This window comes from Amblyomma maculatum, chromosome 2 (genome assembly GCF_055883805.1).
Source record: "Amblyomma maculatum isolate TAMU_Amacu chromosome 2, ASM5588380v1, whole genome shotgun sequence".
NCBI classification, from domain to species: Eukaryota; Metazoa; Arthropoda; class Arachnida; order Ixodida; family Ixodidae; genus Amblyomma; species Amblyomma maculatum.
Window position 1 is genome coordinate 37,177,345 of NC_139345.1, and position 20,861 is coordinate 37,198,205.

At 45.1% G+C, this 20,861-nt stretch overlaps 2 protein-coding genes across 3 annotated transcripts in view; one reads left to right on the top strand and one right to left on the bottom strand.

Moving 5' to 3' along the window:
* On the top strand, positions 1 to 8,121 carry Use1 (Vesicle transport protein Use1). Its single transcript, XM_084593863.1, has 6 exons — positions 1 to 160; positions 3,813 to 3,865; positions 3,930 to 4,008; positions 4,099 to 4,258; positions 6,955 to 7,133; positions 7,862 to 8,121. Exons 1-6 carry the CDS (start codon positions 59 to 61, stop codon positions 8,039 to 8,041), a joined length of 753 nt encoding a protein of 250 aa, XP_084449989.1. The 5' UTR covers positions 1 to 58; the 3' UTR covers positions 8,042 to 8,121.
* LOC146198381 (activating signal cointegrator 1) overlaps positions 8,083 to 20,861 on the bottom strand; it is a 22,543-nt gene continuing 9,764 nt past the window's right edge. For both annotated transcript variants that reach the window (XM_084593862.1, XM_084593861.1), the window contains exons 8-11: positions 13,390 to 13,511; positions 9,124 to 9,227; positions 8,685 to 8,781; positions 8,083 to 8,215 (exon numbers count right to left, since the gene is read on the bottom strand). In XM_084593862.1, coding sequence (XP_084449988.1) covers positions 8,145 to 8,215; positions 8,685 to 8,781; positions 9,124 to 9,227; positions 13,390 to 13,511 — 394 coding nt within the window. In that variant the 3' untranslated portion in view covers positions 8,083 to 8,144. The remainder of the gene's footprint in view (positions 8,216 to 8,684; positions 8,782 to 9,123; positions 9,228 to 13,389; positions 13,512 to 20,861) is intronic.

Below are 20,861 nucleotides of genomic sequence, written 5' to 3' on the forward strand. Positions count from 1 at the left end.
AACTAGTGCAGCTGGTGCAGCCAAATCGAAGGAAACCGTCACGTCGTCGGCTACCAGCATGGCGCCTGTGTCACGTCTGGAGATCAACTTCTGCAGGCTTTTGGAGCGATGCGAAGCTCTCGCTGATGACCGAAATCCGACCAATTGGCGATTTAAAAAGGTACGTAGCTAAACTACTGTACGCGTTAAAAGCAAACACTAGTATATTACGGTTGTGTAGTTTGAAGCAACTGCATCGAACAAAGTGGTTTAGCTCCCGGCTCTGTGCAGCTTGTGTGTATAGCGTCTTGATGTGTGTTGCGAACATCGCCAGTAAAGGCTCGAATTTAGAACATATTTTCTGCTTGTCTGTTTAAAGATGCCGGTAACTGTGAAAAGGTAGGCATCTTTGTATGAAAGATATAGCGCAAACTACGGACACGGAGGAAGTGAGGAGACGGGACGAACACTGTCCCCTTCCCACATATCTTTCAGTCCGAACTAAGCGCTCTTGCATCTTTTCTGAAAATGTATAACGACAAGCCCAGTTAAAATTACTACTCAATCTGGGACTTTGGCAGTAGCTGAGGACGGAAATATTTTCGTTAATGTGGGTTAGAGGTGTGCTCGAAAGCGGCAATCTTTTGAGCAACACTCGTACTGACGATTTTCTTTTTGGTAGCTGCCATTGCCTACACTTGCAAAACGCAGTTTTCTACTGACGGGTTCTAATAATAAAGGTAAAAATAAAGTGAAAGAACACGGTGCTCAACTCGCTAATGCTGCAGGGGCGGCAAGGTATACTAGCATTTCATTTCGAACATTTTCGTTTGGAAACTGGCGCAACAGGTGACTTAAGAGCGGGCCTTTCTCAAGTTGTTTTGGAGGCCGAAAGCTGGTTAAGTTGGCACACGGCTGCAAAGAAGTGCCTTATACATGAACTCAAGCAAACAAGAAAATGACAGGAAAAGACTACGCAGGGCTGCCCCGATTTATAACAATGCAGATCATACAGTACGGTACAGATGCGCCGCTGATCATGATAGCACGAAACTTGCAGTACGAAAAAAAAAAAAAAAAAAAAAAGAAAGAAAGCTAGAAGTAGATTACGCAGGACAAGTTTCTTTCAGCCTTCTCGGAAATTCTGCATCTGCTTCACCAATTACCTTCTGCTGCATATATGTAGATGTTTTTTTTTTCTTTTTTATGTGCTTTACTCTGAGCTCTTGCCAGTCCCCATATAGGAGGTATTCATTGAGGCTGCACTACCAGACAGTGCGAGTATCGTCACGCCTCGTCTGCCATATGAGCCGTACATTGGAAGTTATCAGTAAAGATTTATCAAGTTAAATACTTCCACATCCACTTTTCATTGTGGAGCCCTTGATGCGCATAAAGTCTGCAGCAGTGTTTTCATGCTCAGTGGCATAACACTGCCTGTTCGGTTTTGCAACAGGCATTCATGCAGCAGCTCAACAGCAAAAGTGGCTGACTGCCCATTGCGCGCAACACCACTTGCAGCTCATTAAATTCATTGTTAGCTGCCACTGAGGCAGAACATATCTTGAAGAGAGAGCGCGGTAATTGCCCCAATTCCAAACCTGACATGGTCGCGAAATGCACATTTCTACTGGTGGTAGTCGGCAAACTGCCGATCGAAGCTTGCATAGGCGCTGTTCCAGCAGGAAAGCAAAGCAATGCACTTGCTTCATTTGGGTGACAGAAGATCGAGCAAAAACTTCCACACGTTCGCAGCATAAACGGCACACCCAGTGAGCATGTTTTACAAATTTAGTGTCGGCAACGTAGCTCTGCTTGAAATGCACAATAACCCATGGAACCTAGTTTCGCAACAACGCAATGTGCAGCGATAACTCTTCATACTGTTGTAACAAGTCACTTGCAAGTCGGTAGAGGTGACAGCGTTAGCTAAAAGAACAGCCACGTTGCAATTTACTCGCCTCTAAAAATGGCACGCCGGCTATCAACACCTTTACGCAAGAGAGTTCCAGAAACCCATTTACCTCTGCTTTATTGATTATGCGAAAGCGTTTGACTGCGTAGATCACAGCAGATTGTGGCAAGCTCTCCAAGAGATGGGAGTTCCAATTCACCTCATCTGTCTCCTCAGGAACCTTTATGAAGGGCAAGAGGCCACAGTCAGAACTGGGCATGGTCTTACTGATTGGTTTCCGATTGAGAAAGGGGTGAGGCAAGGCTGCATACTGTCGCCCTGCCTATTTAACCTATATGCAGAGTGCATCATGAGGAAGGCCGGTCTGGACGAGTCTTCAGCTGGAGTGAAGATCGCTGGAAAACGCATCAACAACCTTAGATATGCGGATGATACCACTTTAATGGCAGAAAGTGAAGTGGATCTCAAGAGACTTCTGATGCGCGTACAAGAAGAGAGTGAGAAGTTTGGGCTTAAACTGAACATTAAAAAGACGAAGATCATGGCGTCTTGCCCTATCAAGTCCTGGAGCATCAATGGACAAGAAGTGGAAGCTGTGACAGATTTTCTGTTCTTGGGCGCCAAGATTACCTCGGAAGGAGACTGCAGCCATGAAATTAGGAGACGCCTGCTTCTGGGAAAGAGAGCAATGGTTAGCCTTGACCGCCTAGTAAAGAGCAGAGACATTAGTCTGCCAACCAAGATCCGTATAACCCGTGCTATGGTCTTTCCAGTTGTAATGTATGGATGCGAGAGTTGGACTGTGAAAAAGGCTGACCGCCGAAGAATCGACGCGTTTGAATTGTGGTGCTGGCGAAGACTCTTAAGAGTTCCTTGGACTGCCAGACGATCAAATCAGTCGATATTGTCGACCATAAACCCTGACTGCTCATTGGAGGGTCAAATTCTAAAGTTAAAGCTCAGCTACTTTGGTCATCTGATGAGAAGAGAGGAGTCGCTGGAGAAAGATTTGATGTTGGGAAAGGTTGAGGGTCGCCGGAGAAGGGGTAGGCAGCGAACGCGATGGTTAGATGGCATTCTCGAGGCATTGCAGATGAAGCTATGTGATGTTAAGAAGATAGTGAGAGACCGGAAAGCGTGGCGTGACATGGTCCATAGGGTCACGAAGAGTCGGACACGACTGAACGCCTGAACTGAACTGAACTGTCTCTTGGCTTCGCACGCTTGTCAAAAATTTAAAACACTTTCATGAATTTCTACGTTTTAATTTTTTCACTTGTCGCAAAACTCAAGAGCGCACTTCACAAGCAGGCCCCGATGTTGGGGAATTCAATGCGAAGCAGTGGTCTTGTAGTACGTCGCACGCCACTAAGAAATTACCGCGGTTGTACGAGGCGATGTTTTCACTAAGGCGTACATTTTATCAAGACCGACGTTTTTCTTGTTCAATGAAGTCCACGGGTGTAAATACGTATCCTCTCATTCACACAGGTTTTGCTGGCACACGCAGAAACTCCGACAAGACGCGAAAAGCGCACCCCAGAACACGAGTCGAGTACTGAGGCTGATTGCAGCATTCTCACACAGGACCACGCACATGGCAAATGCCGCGCCGGCCACTAACGCCCCTTGCTAATGACGTCACGTGCATACCTCCTATACAGTATTTGAGTCTTGAATTGATGTAGGGTAGTGAAAAAGAGGTGTACATACATGCTATTTTAAATGTGGCTAGCAACAGCGTTGATGTAAAAATGCCAATATGTCACTGGCTATGTAGCTGCAGGTGGAGCGTTTTCAAGCCGATTTCCTTTTTTTTTTTGTATTTCAGTGTCCTGATTTTCTCTTCGCTGGTGTTAATTTTTGAAAAACTGTATTCTCCACAAGCTGCTCAAAAACATTTCTCCTGTATTTTCAGTATGTTCAGTGCCTTGAAGATATGTTGTTAGACTTGAGGAACATAAACACATGGTAAGTACCTTTACTTTCCTTCTAGTTTCCTTCTCGATTCAGTATTAAGGGGCATACATTGCAGCCAGCCAAGTAAGGACATGCTGATGCAGTATGCTAACAAAGTGGATTTTCTCAAGCGCCTAATTGATGCAGATACGCAGGCAAGCAATGTCTTTCACAATTTTACTAAAACAGCTGAATGAGCTGCCAAGCATAGTTGTCTTATTTTCGTGTATTTTTTAATACTGTAGCCCCATAACAGCCCGGAAAAGGCACTCAGCCATGAGCAGCTGACTCTGAAGCCAGTACCAGATGAGAAAGCCAAGGAGATTCTGCTGAAACGTCAGACCAAGGCTATTCATGACGTCCGTGAGGAATTGCTGGAGTCTCGATCAGCGGCTAGAACAGCTGGTGAGTGTTGAAAGGCTAGGATAATTCATTCTTGCACTTCTTTCGTTAACTTTTTGGGCTGCTTGTAACACGTTAGTACACACAGGGGATGCATGCTGGGCAACTGCAAGCATTAGAGGGGACTGGGACACTTAGCGGTATAAATGCAAGGAGGGTGACAACAAAATGAGAATAGTGATGTAGCACCCTTGAAGCCTGTAGGTTGTCCTGTGCTCCACCTGCAAGAATGCATGCATGTGAAAATTTGTTCAGTGTAGAGTATCAATTTATACTTGCTGTGTTGTTGACCTGATCTGCAAGGGTTGCCGAGTGGCTTCACGTACTCGATTAGACGGAGAGAGGTAGGGACATACAGGCTGCAGCTTCTTAGCCAAAGAAAGTGGGCCATGAACTGCCGTCTTAGATGAGCCTCATGCTAGGAAGTGTGAGCACTAGCTGCCACTTTAACATGGGATTCATGACCTTTGCCAATTAATTTTTTCTTTTATTTATCACATTTGCAAAGCACAGCACTGTGAAATCGTTCTTCAGGTCTGTAATGTACTTAATGAGCGTGAAAATACTTAAAAACAGTATTGTAATTGTTAAGCAAGGTTCAGAAAACTTAAAATCATTACATATGCTGGTAAATCCTGCATTGTGAGCAAGTGGAAGAATTGAAAGAAGATGGGTAAGTTATTGTTTTAACTGTCTTCTAGATGTGCATGCCCACATGCCACTCTGAATACTACAGTACAAAACATGACAAAGACTGTACGTAGGTGAGGAGAAATGCTCAGGCTTGCGCTGTTTACAGTTGGTCATGCAAAGTAGATGGGGGCGTTTACATGTCCATGAAGGGAGAGGGCAAGCACATGTTCACATGCAGGAATGTGATACGTACGGAAAGTCACATTGTGAAGCAGCAATTTCTAAGCAAATCCATAAACGCTCTGAAACGAGACGTGCACATAAAAAAATGGCATTTTCTTTTTGAAGAACTAGTTATGTTTTTAACCGGCACCATTATTGAGCGTTATTTTTTGCTTCATTCTTTCAAGATTATGGTGAAGCTCTTGTTATTAGCTTTGAGCAACCTTGATTATCATCTTTCACATATAAAAATTATCAGAGTCAGAAATGATATAGAATTTCTTTAAAAACTTCGTTAAAGCACTCATAGCAGCTGTGAAGGGTGCAGATCTGACCCCTTTTTAAGTGCGTGATGCATCAAAGCATGGTGTCGCCTGCAAGCAGACTTGTGCAAACTGGTAGGCCTATACTTTTTCTCTCCAAAGCTGTCCTTGCCATTTCACACTCACAGGAGGTGATAAAAAAAAAAAAAAAGCTTTTATTGCTGAAACCTAGCGCTTTCACACTACCTTTTCAACTAATTATTTTTGCTCAATTATGGCTTTTGTGCACAAATTTCATGTACCTGTGTTAGTCACACCAAGACCAAATTTTAAGACTCGCTGTGGCAGGTCTTGAAATTGTGTCCTAATGTGCATGTGAAATTCCGCAGCTGGCAGACAATACCAGCAACATTCTAGGACCCTGCTATGATATTGATGCAGATGGGTCGCCTGGCAGCTGAAGCTGTGCACAGGAGATGCATGTGGTAGGCAGACCCTAATGCTAATTGTACACCGCCACATGAATCACGTTGATTGCCTGTAATTTGCTTAGACTTGCCTCAAGTATGTTTTATGCCATGTCGCAACATAAGGCCACCACAGGCCTACTGATTGGTACTGTAAATGTGGCAGCAGACCATTGTGCTGCATTGTAGTTTTCTGCTTTCAGTCTGTTACCTAAATGCTAGTTCCTCTTGAGAACTGACTTGGTATGTCACCTGGACAGTGGCAGTTTAGCTGGGTAGTTTTGACATGAGTATCTTGCTGAAGGACATGTCATTTGCAAGAATCCTTCCTGCTTTGTTAGATTTGAAAATAACTTACTGCATTTGACTCGGGCACATAAGCGTTAGCAAAAGCGAGCAACTACAATATCTATTTTTGCAAATTAATTCACTTGAGGTCACGCACAATCCATTTTTTAAACCACGGTCTTATTTTAGGATAGTTCAGTTCAGTCGTTCAGTCGTGTCCGACTCTTGTGACCCTATGGACCATATCACGCCACGCTTTCCGGTCCCTCACTATCGTCCTAACATCACATAACTTCATCTGCAGCGCCTCGAGGATGCCATCTAACCATCGTGTTCGCTGCCTACCCCTTCTCCGGTGACCCTCAACCTTTCCCAACATCAAATCTTTCTCCAGCGACTCCTCTCTTCTCATCAGATGACCAAAGTAGCTGAGCTTTAACTTTAGAATTTGACCCTTCAATGAGCAGTCAGGGTTTATGGTCGACAATATAGACTGATTTGATCTTCTGGCTGTCCAAGGAACTCTCAAGAGTCTGCGCCAGCACCACAATTCAAACGCGTCAATTCTTCGGCGGTCAGCCTTCTTCACAGTCCAACTCTCGCATCTATACATCACAACTGGAAAGACTATAGCACGAGTTATACAGATCTTGGTTGGCAGACTAATGTCTCTGCTCTTTACTAACCAGTGGTAACTTTCGCCGAAGTGTCTGTTTTTTTAGGCGGTCAGCTCATGAAAAGGAAAACTGCTGGCTTATGGCTGCACTTAACTACATTTTCTTATTGATTTTACTTTTGCTGCCGTCTAACCATGCCTCATTCACAGGGGACAGTAAGGGCTTGCGTCAGCGAACTCCTGGGCAGGGTGCCGGTGAAGATTTCGATGCTGTCCTGCGGTACCACAACTCCATGCAGGAGAAAATTGCTGAAGAAATGGTGTCTCTGGCACAAAACCTCAAACAAAATGCACTACTTGCTGGGCACATTGTCAAGAAAGATACAGAGGTAATGAAAATTCGTTGGAGGCACTTAGACCTTTCTTATGTGTGCTAAGGCGAAAGCCTTTCCTGCGACTCTTTGCATTAATTTAATGCTTTTTCACTCATTTGCTTCCTTTTCTTTTTTTCTTCTTTTTTCCTTCCTTGCTCCTTCCTTTCACATTTTTGTGTCAGCACCAGCCAAGCAACTGCGCACTCTTTTGGTCACTGATATGTGCATCACCAGTCTCTTTTTCGCTCTTATAAGGCACGCCACCGCTCTGGCATCAATGTGTTTCTCTTACTTCCACCTCGTGGTTCTTTCAGTGCACTGAAATTGTGCACTAGTCATACGCTGTCCACAATTTATGCGTTGGAGCAGCTTCTCATGTACAATTCTGCTGCTTGTGAGGATCCGCCATGAGTACTGAGTTGCACCGTGAAAGACATTGCAGAGGCCCTAACCATCTGGAGCAGTTCTATTAGCAAGTAGCCAACAGTGTGCACGAAACGAAGCATCTGTCAGAACTGCGGAAAGTTGCTGCTGTGCATTTTACGTGGAAAAAGCAGGTGACCATTTCTTAGTTTCTGCCAAATAATCATGGTGCAAAGAGAATGGGTCTTCCACCACTATTTTTTGGTTATTCAATAGCAAGCATTTTTCTGGGCCCTTAAACTGTGCATAGACAAGCTTTTACCATTCTTCAGTTGATATGATTTAACTAGCTTCTAATCACATTCCAATTCCAATTCTAGTCTGTTCAGAAGAATGTCACGTCAACGGAGCACAACTATCTACGGCTGCAGACCGAGCAGAGTCGACTGGAGGAACACCTTCGACGATCGTGTAACTGCTGGATCTGGCTTATGCTTGCCATCGTGTTCTTTGTATTCCTCAACATGGTTGTCTTCATGCGCATATTTCCAAAGCGGTGAATGCACACTACCGTTGCATAGTGCTGAGTATTAACACGGTGTATTATAATAAAGAATTTATTCTGAGTAACAAAAGAAAATGCTGTAATGAAAGAGAAGACGGTCATCTTGACAGAATCTGAGGGCAGAGCAGTGTCTTCTTGCACGCCTGGTGAAGCCTTGGTTCCATTTTGACTGCAATAGAAAATGTTTTGTGAATAGCACGTTGGGTCCTTTTACATACGAGCATAAGTAAACACACTGCGCAAATGTAGCATCCTAGCTCCTTTGTTTGGCCCCCGATATGCCCTAACTGAAGTGTTTACAGTAAAATGGCATTGTGATATTGCAAAACATTTGAGTACACAAGTGTGCACAAAAAATTTCCAGTGCTGGCTTGTACTGCTTTCTTGCACACCAACTTGATGCCCAGCAGCTATCAGGTAAGTGAAACACACAGTTACAGGCACTGAAAATGGGAAGGCAAATTGGAAGTGTAGACTGCAAAAGCTGCTTAGTGACTCTTTCAGTATTTACTATTTTATCTCCACAATGGAGATCACCAGACAATCAGCAGCAGCATTGTATAGCCTGCATGTGTCACAGGGTATGGATTTTCATGCTCACAGTAATAGTTGTGAACTTGGGCAACTTTAATACTTACAGATTTTGTGCTGCCCTTTCATTGGGAAATTCACTTTCAGTTCTTGGGGTTCTTCGCATATGAAGACAAAAGGTGAGAAACACTCCCCGTATGGATACTGTAATGGAAAAGAGAAAAATAGGGCAGACTAATGAGCAATTGCTTGTCTGTAAGCTTCCTTTAATCCAGTTGTTCAACATCAAACACACCAGCATGCTAATATTTACATGCACTCGAAGCTACAGGCTTGAAGCCAGAGGAGGTTTATAAACAGCCTTGGACCATCATCTTGCCAAAAGTATGGTAGATTTGGAAGAGATTAATATTGAAGATTTAATTGCATTTCTCGGTAACTTCAAACTGCCTATACATTATGGCATCTTTTAGCATGCTGGACCCCGTAAGTGGCATGGCTTGCTGCAACAGAAGCTAGTAAAAAATTATGAGATGCAAGCTACACCTGTTCACGGTAGGTGTCTTGGGGCAGGCAGTCGACGAGGTTGACACAGCCCAGAAGACAGCCATTAGGGTAGTGAGCAGGAAACCTTACACTGGCACCAGTTTCTACAGTACAGAAACAATAACACAAATAAGTTTGCATCTTTCCCTAGCAGTGGGATTGGGCTGTTTTCAAAGCATAAAGCCAACCATTGTAGGCTTGCACCGTATAAAGAAATAATAAAAAAAGCCCTACAATTATTTGGATAACTTGCGCTTAAACCACACTTTACCACCGATGATGGCAAGAAAATGAGAATGGTACTGCTTGTGTGGGATTGCACGCTGCTGCAGACAGTGCAATGTCCTGCAATGTGCAATCTTTGTAACGACATAATTAAATGAGCTCTATTGTACTTTACATTGCATATTCTTCAAACACGAGCACAGGGGCCCTGCTGTGGTGTTGTAAGTGGTACCGTTTCTTGGGCTAGTTGGTTCATACTTGTACTGTGAAAAACTGCACCGAACTTAACACACCACAAGAAAAAAGACGAGACAAAGGCGCTTTTGTCTCGTCTTCTTGCTTGTGGTGTGTTAAGTTCGGCGCAGTTTTTCACAGTACAAGTGTGAAGCACCAATTTACTGTGCGATGTCAGTGCACATTGAAGGAACCCAAGTGATAAAATTAATCTGCAGCCGTCCACTACAGTGCTTCTCTTAGTCATCGCATTAAGACTGTAAACCCCATATACCATACGACACCATACCAAAAGAATGAGGCGTTCTTTAGGGTATTGCTTTAAGGGGAAACCGGGCTCTTGAGGTGCCGAAAATAGTGGGGAAAAAAAAAGGACTAGTACTTCTTGAAAATGATGGGGTGCGCGAATATTAAAATTTTCAAATATAAATAGAATATGAATATAAGGAAAAATTGCCTTCAATTATAGAATACCTGATCACTGGGAAAAAAAAAAGGTAAATTAAAAAATACCAAGCACTGCTTTTGTTGTTTATTTCAGGATTCCCATGGTATTTGCAAATAAAGTTAAACTAGAATTGCACAGAAGTCTATACCCTACTGAAAAATCCAGTATAAGTATTATACAGGATTTTGTATACCAGCTTTTTGTGCACGAAGGACCTGCGTGAAACCGGGTAAGCTGTCTTGTCGCTGCGGAATACAGGAAGCTCTCTTTAATTCGGCCTTCAAGAGACCAAAAAAATTAGCTTGTGGTTAAACCTGGAGTTACGCGAGAGCTATCTGCTTGCGGAATACAGGAAGCTCTCTTTAATTTGGCCTTCAAGAGACCAGAAAAATTTGCTTGTGGTTTAATCTGGAGTTACGTGAGCGCTATCTGCACGGCTACACTTTGGTTCGGCTTGAGAGCGAAGACATGGCTCTCATTTAAAAAAAAAAAAAAAAAGAGAAAACAAGGGTTCAACAATGCTGAACCAAATATTGAGCGAAAGCATTAGCTGCGGGTGACTGAGCGTTCTTCTTCTTTTCTTTCTTCTTCCTCAGCCCACATATAAATCCCCGCTTTAACCAACCCGAATGAATCTGCCTTAGTGGCCTATAGGGGTAACGTGAATGCTAGGGTCCTAGCAGGCTGATTCTGACATAATTGTCCCATGTGAAACGAGAGACCCAAGTTGGCAGTTCCTGCCAGCCCGTGTGTCGTGGGCTGTGATGTGACAGTGTCATGTGGGTAAAACGTAACTGCGGCCAGGTTACGCGAAGGCTTGAAAGTGCGAGTAGTACTGCTTTCGCAATAAAATGTCCGAATCAACTGAAAGCCTGAATTATCGAATGGGCCTGAAAAACCTTCCAAGAATCATTTCCATCACAGTAATTTTATGAACACCTGTACGATGGATGTCTGCATATGAGATGAAACCGAAGCAAGAATTATGTTTTTTGTAGTGAAAGCTACACTGGCCACAGTCTCGCCATGTCGCTGTGCCTGTCTGAAGAGCAAAGTAAGGAGAAGAAGAAATCATGGGAGGCAGTAGCTTGTAGCTGACACAGCCGAGCACTACCTGTTAGTGGACGTAGGGCTTCCTGACATTATGTACGTCTGGCATGAGCTGCCAACTCGGGGCTCTCCTTTTATACGGTAGGGCGATATCACAATCAGCCTGCCAAGACCCTTGAATTTACGTTGTCCCTAGGCCACGCAGGCACGTTCATACGGCTCGGTTAAAGCTGGGCTTTATATGTTGACTGGCAGCTTATGCTATCGTGAAGGTGGGAGTGGGAACAGAGAGAAAGAAGTGCCGTAGTGGAGGGCTTCGGACAACTGCACGATAGAGGCTTTTGCCTCATCGAAATTCAATGGTCAAATAAAGCTGAACCCATAGAGTATACTACGTCTTGTTTCAGAGAGCGTGTGTTCCCGCACAAGTGCACGAAGCCTGGAATTCTCCTTATGGAATTCTGGCCAGTTTGCGAACTGCCGCTTAAAATCCCTGGACCCTGACTTGAAGCTCCGGCTTCCACCTGGCCTACACCGATGTGAAGAAACTTTGCTGTGCCGCCTGTGGGTTGGTGTAGCATTTACAAACTCTTAATCTTTTGTGATAGGTATGGCAAATAGCCCTGCATGTACAAACTGCGGGTGTGACGAGACTATAGGCCACATTCTTTGTGAGTGCCCCATATACAGCGAGGAAAGACAGTGTCTATGCCGTGCGCTGGAGCGTCTAGATGGACGCCCACTGACTGAAATTAAGATCCTAGGTCCCTGGCCACGGCGACCGTCTGCGGTGAAGGCCTCCCAGGCAGTGCTCTGCTTTATGAAAAGCACAGGACTGATCAAAAGGCTATGATTTTTTATGTCACGTGATATGACTGTGACGTGATGTGACATGTCTGTGATGTGACTGTACTGTCTTCACTCATCCCTCTCTCACCCACAACTTTTATACCCCCCTACCCCTCTCCCCTAGTGCAGGGTAGCAAACCAGTTCCTTTACTGGTTAACCTCCCTGCCTTTCCTCATCCTCCTCCTCCTCCCTGTTTCAGAATTCACATGATATTTGCACACAAAATTAAACGAATTGCTCTGAAGTGTACACTTTACTGAAAAATCCAGTATAAATTTTATACAGGATTTCGTACACCAGTTTAACGTACAGGAAGGAGCTGCATAAATCCAAGTGGAGCATATCGCCACTGAATACAGTCTCCCCCCTCAACTCTCATTAATTCAGCCTTCAGGGAACCGGAAAACATGTTCGAATTAACAAAAAGCTCGAATTATTGAATGGGTCTGAAAAGACTGCCATAAACAATTTGCATCAAAGTGATTTTATCTGACGAACCACCTGTACGATGGATGTCTCAATTTGAGATGAAACAAGTAAGAACTTTTTTTTTCTCGGTTTTGTCAAGTGCTGTGCTTTGCTTTGCATACACACAACGTCCCCATCGCATTTGATCCCTAGCACAGTGAAGTCAATTCAGAGCTGTTCAGAGTCGCCTATGCTAACCTCCAGTATTTTTTTTTCGTTCACTTAAGTTAATTAGTAAAGACTAATTGCTGATTTTTGTAATTATTGGCTTGAGAAAAAAAGTGTCAATGCGAAAGTTGTATTAGATCTTTTCGAAAAACAGGTAGCTATGCTGTTTCCATTAAACTAGCGTTCGCATGATATTTTTACCAACCAAAAATGACTCCTGGCGCAAGGAAAAAAAAAAAAAAAAAAGCTTGTGACTGTGGCGTGCGTCTTTAAAGCCTCGAGTCGCACCCGAGGCAAACAAGGACACAGAGCAAATATAAGGGACAATGTTAAGAGAGCCTGTGTAATCCTTTTCATTACTACGAAAAACTGTCCCTAGGTGTGGTCAAGTGCTGCTGTTGTTCGCTGTGTTTTATGGCACACAATCGACTATGATATGCTAAATGCAAGGTTAAGCATCTGCTGGCAGCAAATGATGAAGCTATGAGCGTGCCACAGTTCTGAGAGAAAATGTAACTTGTAGCAAAATGGTGTGGCCTTTTCTAAAACTGCAGCCTGCAAAAACTGAAAATGAAAATTTTTGCAAAAAGAAAGAAACAAACTTAAAAAATAAATAAATAAATAAAGAGGAGTTGGAACTCTGTCATGAACCACACATCGTTACAGGAGAAAAAAGTAAACAAATGAGAATATACTAATACTTGGTGCTTCCAATCCTTTAAGTGGAAAGGCATAAAAGCATCCCTTGTTTCTGTCATGGATTGTATGCACATTGTGCTTAAGTACAATGGCATACATGAGTAGTAAGGAAAGAGCACCCTGCCTTCAACAATCTTGCGGTAGATGTCGACCACTTCATTGATGTCCTCTTCCGAGGGCTGTTTGCCAGCTGCATGGATCCACAGGCGGCCCCGATAGGTTGTAAACCAGGCACGCCCTTCATGCCTGCACATAAGTTGGCAGACACACGCGGGTATGGCTGACAATACTGTCGTGTAAAAACAAGGATTGATTTCTAACACTTAAAAAAAACTTGATGGAGCTGGACAGTTGACAGGCTGTCACATTCGATCTTAGATGCTGAAGCAACACAACATATATAGTAAGGTGACACAACAGCCAACTAGCATCTAGAGGTTTCACAATGTGCACTAGACTATAAGTAACTGTTGTACAAGGGGTACTCGTCCCTAATTCAGCAGATGTGCTTGTGAGGAAAGAAAACATCTGTCAAACAAACAACTGCATTTCAAGTACCTACTCATCTCATATATACTGTGTTTTAACAATGGCAAATCAAAGTTCCTAGATTTGTTCCTAGGTTTTTAAGTGACAGAATTACTAACACCATGAATGGCATTAAGGATTATTGCATGCATAGGGACGCCAATGAGCCTAGCTTGAGCAGTGACAAAACCGAAAGGTATGTTTTTTAATCACAATAAGTTCTAGCTGCGTGTAATGAAGAAACCCACAGCCAGGCAAGTCGTCCTACATGACCATGCACAGAGTAGTTTGTGCACGTGTGGTCTGAAAGCTGAAATGGAAAATGCCTGTTCAATGGTGCCACCATGCTGAAATCACAATATGAGTGAATCTGAACTGCAATAGCACGAAGGCAGTGTAGTTGACTCTCAAGGCGCAAGATACGTCATATTCCGGCCCAAGTATCAGGCCTGTGAGCGCCGTACAATGCAAAAAGTGTGCTAAGCGATGCCAGTAAGTCTAAAAGACGGGCGGTTGTGTGTCTTGTTTTCCTAAAATCCGCACATCTTTTTTTTTTTTTTTGCTACATTGGCAAAATCCACAGATATTTTTCTGCAATATTAGAACACAGTAAACAGTAAATCGCTAATGCATTGCATAAGGAACGTTTTCATCGCCAACAAATTCGCCGTAAGCTCAGAAGCAGACATATGCAGCATGCATTTCTGCGAGTGCCGCCGGCTGCCGATCCCCACTATTGGAGCAACAGTGGCGCCACCTCTAGGTCAATCTCACGGCAAATTGTGATCAGAATATTGCGGGACCTAGGAGCAAGTGGCAAAATTGTGTTCCACGCCACCTAACGGCTTCTCTCCTGTCCCTCGCAGACAGCCTTGTGCACTCACTCCTATTTTACACGTGCCATGCACAGGCAGGAACTGGCATCATGTTCTGTGCACACTGAGGTACCCTACAGCTAGTGTCTGCGCCAGCCACTGTGACTGCCGCTGATGCGATTTTTCTGGACATCAGGAATGCATTCAACTTCTGTGTCCACTTCCTCTGGCCAGTTTTTAGTGTGAAAGCATTAGTATGGAGATTCAGAGCCTAGTAAAATCGTCTAATGTTTCTATGCCTGCTTGCCCCCCCCACCACTGCCTTGAGGGTTCAGAGCTCAGCAAAATTTTAAGACAGCTCTAGAGTCTGCTTTTGCATGATACTATATTAGTTTATGCAGCCAAACAGTTTCTCAGCCTTTTTTCCTTTTCCTCAAAATATGCATGACCCACTTGCATTCCATTTCCCTCTGTTTCCAGCATAAATGTCAGCTGCACTGACATGTATATACCTACAGTTGTATACAATTAATTGTTCAGTGAATGGTGGTTCAGGTGTCCAGTGAGAAGTGTGGCGGATACTGCACCTTTCCTTTCCTCAAAAACCAATTTTCAAACCTGTGCCAAACAGTGTTTTTGCACATGTTGGTCGCTTTAAGATTTTTTAAGATAGTAACAATGCACGAATCTAAATATTCTATGTTTCACACTATGGTTGTGACGATGGCATGGTGCAAGGAGGACAAGGGGCCTATCAATGCAATTGGCTCAAAATTGCTTCAGGTGCAAGCACTTGACGCTGACAGCCAACCAAAAGCTGCCATTTTGGTCATGTGCTTTCACCGCCCTACAGCATGTTCTGCACAATTTTGTTCCTTTGTTGTCTGCTTCAAATATTCACTTGTGATTGCGAACCAAAACATGAGAATAGCCTGAATTGCTATCTCTCAAATGATGAATGATTATCAGTACGATGCTGGCGGAGCACTTTTTCTTTGAATCTGACTTCAAGCTTCTGACCTCTTCCACAAAGGGACCCTGACACATAGATGGCTGAAAACCGTTGCTTGAGACATTAATCTTACACACCAGCAAGTAAAACTGAATTATGATTAGGGTGTTCTCACCATACTGATGATGCATGCACAGCACATGAGTCCAGGGGTTGTACTTGTCTAAGATTGACTTTGCCATACAAGACTTGATTCACTAAAGAAATTTTTCCCATTAGGTTTCTAAAAGTCACTCTTTATAAAGTGGTAGCAATGCACCAAAGGAAAGTTTGGAGTGACAAGTTAATGTTGTTATACCCCACTGACCCCAGCTGCTCATTCCTTCAGAGCCTTGCATTGCACAAACTTAAAATTGCAGCAAGCTTAAGAAAATAACTTGGTCACAAGATTCGTATGCCAACCCATTCAGGACATTGTGTGCAACAATGCAGGCTGCCCACGAGTGTTGCAACAGAACCACACATCTCGTCACTCCCAACATGAATGTAATTTTAAAATGGACACTAGACATAGACTACATGCATGTAACCTCTCCTATCTCAAAAGAATGCTTCATTAGCACCACAGATAGTACTGCGGGTTAAGCACTGCATCACTCCCTTCATCTAATGTATGGATGCTGATGGCTCCGTGCAAACACCATGGCATCAGAGTGTAACACTTTCTGTCTGTCTCATTTTCTTGCAACACATCCTAATGATAACGAAAAATATGGTGATGAGCCCAGAAATGTGCCATAAAAACTCATAAAAATATGCTAAAACCAGTGGAGAATTAATATGGCAGCTCTTTTTTTTTTTTTTTTTTTTTTTTTTTAAAGTCGATATTTATTGCCTCAGGGCATCAGTAGGTTATGAGATGAAGGATGAATAAATGATTAAATGAATGGAAATAGGTTGGCTGATTTTATGAAGTCCAGAAGTGAGCGATAATGAGGTCCCTGCGTCCAAGTGACGTATGAGGCAGGATTGGTTGCTGAAAGGCCAGCTATTCTCAGGTGCCGGATTCGTGTTGGCTTGAGTGCTGGGCAGTCCCACAGCAAGTGGTGGATGTCGGCCTCGACATCTTCGTTGTTACAGATCGGGCATCCTGGGCGTGGATATAAGTGTTGGAAGTATGACCACGTCCTAGTTACAGCTGGTGTAAGGGCAACACCGACCCGGATCCTCCTAAGCGCAACCTCCTCTGCACGGGTGAGACCGCGGGGAAGGGATATCGCACACGGAGGGATAAGTGCACGTGTGCGACGCCGGAGGTGCTCCTTTCTTGACAAAAGGAGGGTAGCGTCGTCGACTTCGAGACGCCGTGGGATTGATGCGTCTTGGTTCACGAGGCGGGTTGCAAAATCAGCTTGACTTTGGGAAGGCAGCAGATCCCGTGGGACCCACTCAATGCGTATTGACTGTGGGATGCGCGCCGCAAGCTGGTGGATGTCCTGGCAAATTTTAGGGCAGCGGCCGACACGTCGGAGCTGACGTACTGCATGTAGTGCGTCAGTGCGGATGACAATGTGGGCTGTAGGGAGCATGGTTATAGAAGTCAAGGAGCAGAGTGCCTCTTGAACTGCCACAAGCTCAACGCAGAAAGATGTAAGTGGTTCTGAAAGCTGAAACGTAGTTGTCTGATTCAGGATAGGTCTCCGTGGACAGTGGATTGCCGTTTTGGCTTCACAGCCTTGCAGGCTTCCATCTACGTACACTACTATGGAATCTTGAGGCAGGTTAGTATCTTGCTCTTCAAATCTCTGGCGTAGCAACGATGCAGAGTTGGCAGACGTCGGTCTGCGGATGTCAGTTGGCTTGTTGTCTCCTAACTGTATAAATTTCCAGGGAGGGAGAACTGGCGCAGGTGGCTGAAGAATAATGTGTGACGTTGCATACGCCTTCAGTGCTTGCGTTGAATGTGACAAAGTGGCCTTGAGTCTGCGAGCATCTCGGCGCTGCTGCACCAGTTCATCGATGGTGTTGAGCTGCGCATTCTCCTGTAAAGCTACGACCGGTGTGATTCGTGGAAGGCATGTTATGGTCCTCATAGCTTCTCGATTTACGGCTTCAAGGCGATCCCATTGTGCCCTTGTAAGATGCTGGAACTGGGCCTGATAAACAATACGGGGCTGCAGAACCGCCCTCACTAACTGGCGTGCAACAGACGAGCCAGCGCCACCCGTTTTAGGTGCAATTCTTCTTATTAAACTTATAGTTTGAAGTGCTTGCTTTTTTGCCTGAGAGAGCCAAGCAGTCGCTGATCCTGATTGGTGAATTGTTAAGCCCAGAATTTTCAGGCTCGAACTTTCTTGTATTGGGGTGCCTGATAGAGAGAGACGAATTGGATTTGAGGCAAGTTTACGGCGTCCCCAGCGGTTGGCGACTGACGTGTATGAAGTTTTACACACAGAAAGTTGAAGGCCAATGGAGGATGCGTAATCAGAGGTTACGTCTAATGCTGACTGAAGGGCGGCCTCTTGAGTGAGAAGATCATGGTGAGTGCTCCATACCGTGATATCATCTGCGTACTGCAAAAACTTGATTTCAGGGATATCATGTAAGCGCCACGCCAATGGGATGAAAGTAATATTGAATAACGTCGGAGACAATACTGATCCCTGGGGCACGCCACGTAGTGAAACGAATGAACCAACAGTGTCACCGCTGAGGCGTATTGCAAATTTTCGTCCGTCCAAAAATGATGCGACAAAAGTGCGTACTCTCGGAGGGAGATGGAGCATGTCAATGGCATTCAGGATTGCAGCATGACTGATGTTGTCATATGCCTTTTCAACATCCATTGCTAATATGGTACGTACATCGCGGCTGCGGGTAGATGACAGAACTGCTGAGGCCAAGACAGCCAACCCGTCCTCTGTACCTATGTATGGACGAAATCCAATTTGAGCAGGGTGATAAAAACCGTGCTGTTCAAGCCACCAAGAAAGTCGTGTGGCTAGCATTTTCTCTGCGAGCTTGCAAAGCGTTGATGTTAAGGAGATTGGTCGCAAGTTGGCGAGGTCCGTTGGAGGCTTCCCAGGTTTGGGAATAGGGATCACGACAGCGGTTTTCCAGCTCTCGGGTACGACACCATCAAGCCACACTTTGTTTATGGTGTCTAGTAGTTGAGGAAGTGCAGCAGTACTGAGGTTTTTGTAAACCTCATACTGAATTTTGTCCAGGCCGGGCGCTGTTTTCCGTTTCGCATCGTCAATTGCAGCCAGCAGCTCGCACATCGAAAAGGGGCTCGCAATTCCATCTGTGTCGGCAGCAGCTGGTAATTTCCATGCGTCTGCAGGGATACCTGCCAAATTAAGGTTTACAGCTGAAGGAGGCAGTATATCGTATTTTGGGAAAAATTTTCGAGCAGCTTCTTTGGCGAAATCACCCGGCGACAGATTAGCCGCAAAGCATGCTGTTGCTGCTGCGTCAGTAGAACGACGACCATGTTCCATTGCACGAAACGTTCGCCATAGTGAGGCATTCGATGATTTATCAGAAAATTGTTCACACCATGCATGCCACTGGCGTCGCGATAGATCGCGTTCATATCTCCGAGCCTTCGCGGTAAGATAATTCAGTCGTGTACGTGCCTGCCCCGAAGTAGGGTCTCGCGTAGCAGCCAGCTCAGCTTGACGGCGGGCTGCCCACAAGTTAAGCAGGCCGAGATCTGGTGCCGGTCGACCTACATCAATCCAGGTAGTAGTCGTAGCGCTGTTTAGTGCTCTCTGTATACGGTCAACAAGGAGTGACGGCGAATCTGAAGACATACTGTCGAGACATGAGCGAAAGCTGTCCCAGTTTATCACAGAACATTTGCGGCGTAAAGGGCGGAGGCGGGAGGGATGGAGACCGATGAGGATAGGGTGGTGATCACTTCCCCAGCAGTCCGGCTCCATGTGCCATGAGGGAGTTCCTGCGCCCAACCACCACGTCAAGTCTGGAGCATAGGCAGCACTATGTATGTGACGCACAGGCCGTGTTGCTGTCCCAGGGTGATTAAGCAGAACAAACAGGGCATCAGTGAAGGCGTCCCGCACACGCCTACCACGAGGGCTTGCAGTCGGATACCCCCAATCTGGGTGAGGGGCGTTAAAGTCGCCTCCGACTAAAATTGGACACCCGGGGTATTGCCGACGAACACTTAATAACCAGCCAAGATTAATACGGGAAGAAGCGCCTCCAGCTGGTCTAACGTAATAAGAAACAAGAACAACGGTTCCTTTCAGAAATTTCGCAGCAACTGCTACTACCTCTTGGTATGATGTGCACCAGTTTTCGAGAGAAAGGCGTACATGAGGAATACTCGTTTCAACATATATCGCCGCCTTTCCCGGGGGAGAAGCAGTCTGCACGCGACGGTCGGTCATTGAAGGAGACACGTAGCCGCTGAAGCCAGGAATAGATGGTAAGGCGTTCGTTTCCTGAAGTAACATAGCCCACACCCGAAGCTTGTTAAATCGCAGTCGGGTCCTGAGCTCGGCAACCTTCGTGGAAATGCCTCTACAGTTCCACTGTAGTACACCAGGACGACCGGATTTCGCCATTTTTGTGTGCTAGTCCAAGCGCTGTAGTATCACAGATGTCAGGTTGGATAACTGGTTGACCATATAGCGGAGCAGCGATGTTGCAGAGTTATCATTGGGCGTTGTGGTACACTGGGAAGAGGCAGCAAATGGCCCTGTTGTGCGGAATGAAGGCGGTTGTGTTGGGCAATTACTAGATTTGGCGGTTACTTCTGTAACTCGCCGACGTCGAGCAAGCATTTCGCGGTGTTGTCGGAGCTTTGAGACCTCTGCTAAGAGACGATTGATTTGCTCATCCACTACAGCCATATCGTCGTCTGGTAGATCAGTACACTGCTGTATTGGCTGTTGTCGACGGCGTTTCTTGAGCACCGTATCATTAGACTTTGTCTTAGCTGGAGGTGCATTCGAAGCGGGCTCAGGAAGCTCTGGCCACTCGTCATCATCCCACTGAAGAGCTGCAAAGCGATTGGATGTCTGCACCGGTGTCATGTCCTCTATTGGCCAACGCTTAGTGTTCCGAAGACGAGCCTTCTGCGTTGCCTTTTGCTTTGTCGGACAACTTGGAGATGTTATCTCGTGGTCATCCGATTTGCAGAGGCCGCATCGGTACGTAACTTTTCCTTCAGACGCACCTTCATCAGCAGTAGCAAAGGGGCAAGATTTGCGCATGTGCCCTGCCCGAAAACAGTTATAACAGTAAACCACACTCGGTTTATACGGCCGTGGC

Bases quoted from the DNA above. Each gene is read 5' to 3' on its own strand.
- Use1 (XM_084593863.1), top strand. From the start codon at position 59: ATGGCGCCTGTGTCACGTCTGGAGATCAACTTCTGCAGGCTTTTGGAG. The intron at 4,259-6,954 runs GTGAGTGTTGAA...CCTCATTCACAG, and splicing joins ATCAGCGGCTAGAACAGCTG to GGGACAGTAAGGGCTTGCGT. The intron at 7,134-7,861 runs GTAATGAAAATT...TTCCAATTCTAG, and splicing joins TTGTCAAGAAAGATACAGAG to TCTGTTCAGAAGAATGTCAC.